This window comes from Rhododendron vialii, chromosome 5a (genome assembly GCF_030253575.1).
Source record: "Rhododendron vialii isolate Sample 1 chromosome 5a, ASM3025357v1".
NCBI lineage: Eukaryota > Viridiplantae > Streptophyta > Magnoliopsida > Ericales > Ericaceae > Rhododendron > Rhododendron vialii.
This window is the reverse complement of record NC_080561.1, coordinates 30,835,811-30,842,899: the sequence shown is the minus strand read 5'-3', so window position 1 is coordinate 30,842,899 and position 7,089 is coordinate 30,835,811. Positions and strand designations below refer to the sequence as shown.

The 7,089-nt window shown below is 37.2% G+C and overlaps 1 protein-coding gene and 2 non-coding genes across 3 annotated transcripts in view; all 3 read right to left on the bottom strand.

Annotated features, from left to right (window-relative positions):
• Positions 1-1,322: 1,322 nt before the first annotated feature.
• Positions 1,323-7,089, bottom strand: part of LOC131325238 (uncharacterized) — a 35,130-nt gene continuing 29,363 nt past the window's right edge. Inside the window, exon 4 of the mRNA XM_058357377.1 lies at positions 1,323-1,745. Within this exon, the coding sequence (XP_058213360.1) occupies positions 1,617-1,745 (129 nt within the window). The 3' untranslated portion in view covers positions 1,323-1,616. The remainder of the gene's footprint in view (positions 1,746-7,089) is intronic.
• On the bottom strand, positions 2,202-2,361 carry LOC131328093 (U1 spliceosomal RNA). Its single transcript, XR_009200375.1, has one exon. It is a non-coding gene; the product is annotated as a U1 spliceosomal RNA (small nuclear RNA).
• On the bottom strand, positions 3,344-3,511 carry LOC131328203 (U1 spliceosomal RNA). Its single transcript, XR_009200474.1, has one exon. It is a non-coding gene; the product is annotated as a U1 spliceosomal RNA (small nuclear RNA).

The window sequence follows — 7,089 nt, the reverse complement described above, 5'->3', positions numbered from 1 at the left end:
CTGCAACGCAGTAAGAGAGGAGGGGGTGGGTTTGACTGTTTGGTATGAATCTGTAGCTGTCAATTGTAACCCTAATTATAAATAAAGAAAAGGGTTATCACACTCCAGGCCTTTAAACCGTAACACATGCAACAATTTGGTCCCTAAATTTCTAGACATATGCACTTCGACCACTGGACTCTTATACATATATATTTCGGTTCGGTTTGGGGATCGGTTCGGGGACCTGCTAAACCATACCCGAACCGATACCCATTCGGGTATCCAAGGCCTCAACCATACCTATACCCACGGGAAATTTTTCGGTTATGGTTCGGGAAATTTTTCGGTTATGGTTCGGGGAAATTTTTCGGTTACGGTTCGGGTACCCATCGGTTCGGTTCACTTTGGCATCCCTAATAACTTGTCAATAATGGGTTTTAGTAGATTTGATCCAGTGTTTCGGATCCATTCTTTTCAAGACAAAAAGGTTTCGATTAGGCACTTAATGATATCTGATCAAACTGATTTTTAGCATACTTGTTTAACTCGACAAGCTCTACGAAATGAACATTTCCGATCGTCGAAGGGAAACCGTAGCGGGGCCCCCTCGGCCGGGACAGCACGCTGCTATCCCTTGAAGGAACAGCAGCCCCCCAAGTCCTTAAAAGAGGATGAACATTACCCTCTTTATTCGTTGAAATAGTGTAAGTCTTACCCATGCAATACACTTTTTCAAAAGCATGACATCATTTTGTTATGGGATCCACACACTTTATGGTGACCATTTCAACCTATAAGAAGAAGGGTAATATTCACTCTGTTAAGTGGAGGGTGAACAAAACTCAACTCAACTCCATTATTAAAACAGTTTGTGTAGTTTCTATCGATGAGGTTCGCCAGGATCTACTTGGCTTTTCGGTTAGCAATATAAACCAAATCAAAATATTACCCAAAACCCGGAACCGACAGAGTGATTCTTCAGTGCTTCTGGAGGACCTACCCATGGTGCTCCAGGGCCTTCTCCACCTTGAATGAGTGATGGAGAAGACCCTGGAGCACCACGTGGCGGTACTCCACTTGGTGCTCCAAGAGCAGTAATAATTTTCGGATACAACATAGCAGAGCAACAGGAAAAGAGATAACAAAATATTCCATCTGACACGACAAAATAATCAGGATATAATTCAAGACAAAGCTGCAAGTAGTCGAGTACTGCCCACCAACCTACAAAAACTGTTCCAGTTTCAATGGCGCTGATCATAGCCCTTGAATCTTTAGCTACCAAGTTACAATCAGATGGGCATATTTATTTCCCTACCATCCAAATTGAACTTTTATTAAAAAGAATAAAGCATTTTTCTGGTCCTCTAGGTGCTCCAAAAAGTTCAGAACAAACATACGAGCGAAAAAATAGCAACAAGGGTGCCTATTGGTGCAGCCAAACCGAGCCTTGCATTTGAACAAGCGTCTCAGTTGTGGTCGTCCTGGCAGCTGAACTATGGGTAATCCCCAAAAGTAATTTTACGCCTTGGCTAACAAATTTACACTGCCTGGTAGCCTACGAGGATGTATGCGAAACAAATCCTCAGGAAACATACACCATAAGAAGCTGAAAGGGGTAGAGAATGAAACCATTAAACATTGTCTGGCCAGAATTCCCTGAAAAAGGCCCGCTCAAATTCCTTCTCTTGCAACCGCTGTTCAAGGTCTTGCAACTTCTTCATCCTTTTAGATATAGCCTTCGCTTTCTTTCCAGAAGACACCTAACAATAGAAGCTGTATGGTCAGCAATCAACAGCCATGCACGAAAGATCAAAGCAACAGTAGTGCGTACGTATGTAGACATAATAGAAAACTAATCAATGCATTCAAGTTGACCACAAACTCGTAAAGAACACCAAAAAACTAGAAAGTCTGCTGATATTTCAAATACTCCGAATGAATGTCCTAGATGTAAACAATGACGACTCATGGTATCTCATCTCAAAAAATACATAAGCCTCTAAGATGGGCAGCAAGCCATCTCAGGAAATCAGGAAATAAAGGTCCTGATAAGGAAAAACTCCTCTTCGAGCTGGCTGCCTTACAGATTGGGTCAAGATGTTCATTGATCATAAATATAACTTCTATATTTCAATTTATATTGGAAAACATGAAGAAGTAACCAAACAACATAACTAACCCTCTAGAACCCAAATGCTTTAAACTTCAGAATAGGGTAGGAGCCGCGCGAACGCAGGCCCCCGCTATCACAAATTATGACGTAGGCTCCACCGCTTGGGTAGACCTTAGGCGAGCACCCCTCCTAAGTGCAATGGAGGCCACTAACCTAGGCCATGGGTCTTATTGATCACCCATTGACCCCGTCCAGGTAAGTATATTGTATGGTTGCACGCTGTTGCTTATTTGTATCCTGCCTTTGCTTCTTTACCTTTTGTAATTTCTCGATGTGGGACTTCAAAACAAGAGTGAGCCTTTAGTTCTCTCTTTTTTCCTGCTTGCTGCTCATTTAGGCAGATGCATTTGCCACCCTTTCTTCACGTCCATATTGATACGGGATTACAGCCAAGAGTCCCAATTCGTTTTCTTTGCTCGTTATCTTGCTACCCCGACTCAAAATTTGTATTATCACTAGCATACAAATGTTCTATACCTGCCTGCTCAAGAAACTTAGAAACTGATTGAGTTGGACGAAATGAAAAGCCTCTAGGGGTGCTAGATAATTCACCGAAACATTCACGATGGCAATTAATCTGAAGAAAGCTCCCACCGGAAACAGCCGCAGAAACCCAGAAGAAACTTTCATTCTTTTCCATCTACACTTTTCTTTCATTTCTTTTCATTTCCTCAAGTTCCAAACAGGCCCTTAAACTCTGCTCGAAACTTGTGGAAAGGAAAAAAAAATGGACAAAATAATTAAGAGAGAAAGTAGAGGAAAGGTTGGAGAGAAAATAGGAGCAAAATTGAATTCATTTTGTTACTTTCCCTTCTCTTCTGCAAGTTCCATACAAAGCATTATAGCAAAAACTAGAACAGCTGGTATGTATTCGGAGAGTAGATTGACTGTTTTCTGCTGATGGGTCTCTCTCTCCTACCAGAGAAGACAAATCAGGCAGGGGAAACCCAGAATTAAGTCACACAATCTTTACATCTACTCCTTCGATGATAGCTTTCTCTCAAGCAAGCACACAAACAGTTGGTACGCAGTCATTTCTCTCCAAAAAAATTCTGGGTTTGAGAATTGAGGAGCACAATCTTAACATCTATTTCGATGATGGCTGGCTTTCTCTCGTGCAAACAATCAAACAGTTGGTATGCCAGTCATTTCTCTCCAAAAAATTTGTGGGTATTTAGAATTGAGGAGGGGCCGCGGCAGAGCCCAGGCCCCAGCTACCAGAAATTAAGACGTACAGTCTCTCAACAGAGGAGAGATGTTAGGCGAGTGCACTTTCAGTATGTGCAATGAAAGCCACGCACCTAGGCCATGAGCCCGCCCTTGATCACCCATTGACCCCGTCTAGGTATGTAATTTTATACCCCTTCTCACGTACTTGAGTTTTGTTCACCTTCCACTTAAAAAAGTGAACATTACCTAACTTTTTATTGGTTAAAATAATATTAACCACGTGAACATTACCTAACTTTTTATTGGTTAAAATAATATTACCCATCACAAAGTGATGTCATGCTTATCAAAAAGCGTATTGCATAATAAACATGTCATCACTTTGTAATAGAATTCACACCATTTCAACCAACTAATAAGAGAAAGGATAATGAGGGTGAACAAAATTGTACTCCCTCCATCCCAGTTTATTTGTCTAATTTCGACATACGTGCTTTTTTTAAATTATCTATATCTCATAATCTATAATGTTTTATATAATTTCGAAAACATCATATTTTAGATTTAATTAAAATCTATCAAACAAGATCCATATTGCATATAAAAAAACATTATAAATTAAAACATATAGATAATTTTGTAATAAGTTCCAAATAATAAAAATGGACAAACAAATCGTTGCTCTCCTCTTTCCCTCGGTAAATGATGTGGGACAACATTTGCTCTCTGTGGGACAACATTTGCTCTCTCTCTCTTCTTACCAAAACTATACATTTGCGCTCTCTCTCTCTTCTTACCAAAACTATACATTTGCGCTCTCTCTCTCTACCCTACAGCCCCTCCAAGAAAGAAAGCCCTCGGCCCTAACACGTTAGTCCGTTTAGTTGTGGATTTGTTCTCATACAATTAATCGGGATTCGATTCTTGGGGTCAAGCATTAAGAAAGGAATTTCTAGCGTGAATAGTTTGTCTTTGACCGGACTGAGAAGAAGATTAGTCAAAATATACGTAAGTTGACCCAAAAAAAAAAAAAAAAAAAAGAAAAGAAAAAACCCTTTAGAACGAAAGTACATAATCGGACTGGATTGGCATTGAAAAAAGGATAGAAAATGGTTGCTTCCACTTCATTTTAAAATTCAGCAACCAATAATGAAAGAATTAAAAACAAAATCCTGAATCTTGCTAGAATGTGTCACTCGTTATGCAAATAATGAGAGGACAAAAAAACAAAATCTGAATTCAGTGTTATTATGCGTTAGTCGTTATGTTTCAGATTATATTAAAAATAAGTTTAGATTTATGAAAATCTGAATTCAGTATAATTGGTGTCTCCCTCGTACCCTCATGTACATAAACAAAGTTCAATTACTGTAGCACGAGGTAGATTCAAAATGATTTTGTCAAAGTCTATTTGTTCGTGTCAAAATGAGCATATTACAGTGCTAAAAATTCACAAAATAACAATTTCGTTGCTTCCGTTTGGTGCGGTGGAAAAATTAGTCAGGTTTGCTGGGAGGACACTACTTTTTTTTTCTTTTTTCCCAATATTGTATACATCAATGGGTTAGCGGAAAGTTAATAGGTTAGTTCAGAAGGATGGTTTCAGAGACTATCTATAATCCTGAATTCTAAAAGCCTATGACGGGACTCAAACCCTGACCTCTCATGTGGAGAAGATCAGGAGATGACAACTGAACTAGAACCTATTGACGGGCACTTGACATTGTCGTACTTGTTGGCTTGTTGCCATATTTAGAGCAAGAAATAACTTTGTCAAAATTTGACATTAAAAGTTTGCCCACTTTAGTAGAGAGTTTTTTTTTTATTTTAAATATTCAAATTGAGGATTACAGAATTTGGCGTGCTGGTAGATTTGCTCTAACACCTTTTACTTGCTCGAATGAAAGGTGTTGTTTCTCTTTAGTTTTTTTAATTTTTCAGCTTTTGGGCTTTTTAATTTGTCTTTATTCAAATTTTTATTTGCAATTTTTAATCTTGTGTCAAACTTTTGTGGATTTTGGTTTGTCTCATCGAGACATATCAAAAAAGTTAATTTTTATGACTTTTACCCAAATATTTTTTAAAATATTCAAGATAAAGCTCAAAAAGTCCGTCTTTGTGTAAAAGAAAAAAAAATTACTTCTTAGATTCCTCTCGTCAAGACGAATTAATAATCCACAAAAAATTGGTGCAAAATTAATAAATGCGATTTTTTTGAACAAGTGCAAAACGCCAAAAAAATCCCAAATACTAAGATAAACAACACCTAAAAAGTGATATTCTTACGAAAAAAATACAGGAAAAGAAATAAAGTGAGATTTGTCGTTCAAACTAAACAATAATGCTAGGAACACATTAGCCAACTTTTTTTTTTGTTCGTTTTTTAACCGATAACAGATGATATTATAACTCTTACCAAACATTACATCAATATGAAAACTTGTCCTTAAACAAAGGACCAAGTAACTAGAACGGTGAGGATTCATCTCATAAACTATACCACAAACTAACTAAATATTTTCTTGCAAAAACAAACAAAAACAACCCAACTAGGAGAAATTCAGTCGGGAGAAAGACTCACAATAAGAAACCTGAGAGAAAACCTCCACAAAATGGAGAAGAAAAAGCAAAGGATCGCAAACCCAAAAAAAAACTCACCATCATTATCCACCAACATAGATCTCCAACTCCGGCGACTCAATCATGTGCAAAAGCTCCGCGCCCACAGCCGCAAATCTAAATCGCACCACCAGAGACGACGGCGAATACTGTAACAACTTCGATTTTCATCGAATAAAAATCTCGTTGTTATTTCAAATTACTTATTTTCTCTTGAGTGGCTATATGATTTCTTGTTTATTTTCGTCATAGTTAGATTTTGGTCATTTGTTAACTCTCGACTAGAAACCCTACTTGACCAATTTAGTTAGTTTCTAACCAACTAGTTGATGGAACCAAACTAACCTAGTTACTAGATGAACCTTTTGAACCTCTTGAACCGTTTTTACCATTACACATTGGTCAATAGAAGTTAGGGTAATCTTTGTCCATTGGACAATAGGCCTCCTATTAAAATATGTGGATTAGTACATAAATATAATATTATATATGTTTTAAAAACATGTGCAAATACATTTATTCTTTGTTTATTGGGTATTCTCCCACCCCTCTATTATCTTTTGGTTATTAACCACTAGGGAAACTATTACCCATTGGGTAATAGCACTAATCTTCCAACAAGGTACAAGGTTTTATTTAAATAATCAAGATTTGGATTCCCATGTACTTTTATGCATTAAAATGTTTGGGTATATCTAAACCCTAGATTTCTAAAGTACTTTATTGATTAAACTAGTACTTGTACTCTATTATTATTTAATGTGGAGAATCCTAGCCTTTTTATTGGGGTACTTGGTACCACACCTATATTTAAATATAGGGCATTTGTTCACATGCTTTGAAGGACATTTTGGTTATTTTAATATAAAACTTTCCTTATTACTTTTGTCCATTGGACAATAAATACTAAAGATTTTATTATCCATTGAGTAATAGGGTTATTCTTTCAATTAGTACCAGGGTTTAATAAACTAGTCATTTTTCCTAATTGCCTTGTGACATGGTACCTATATTATATTATGTAGGTACTTTTGGATTTCAAAGCCTAAGATTCCCTAGGTACCTTGGTACTCCCTCCGTCTTTTTTTGTGTGTCCAATATTTCATTTTGGGCTATCCCTTAATAAGTGTCCATTTTGTAAA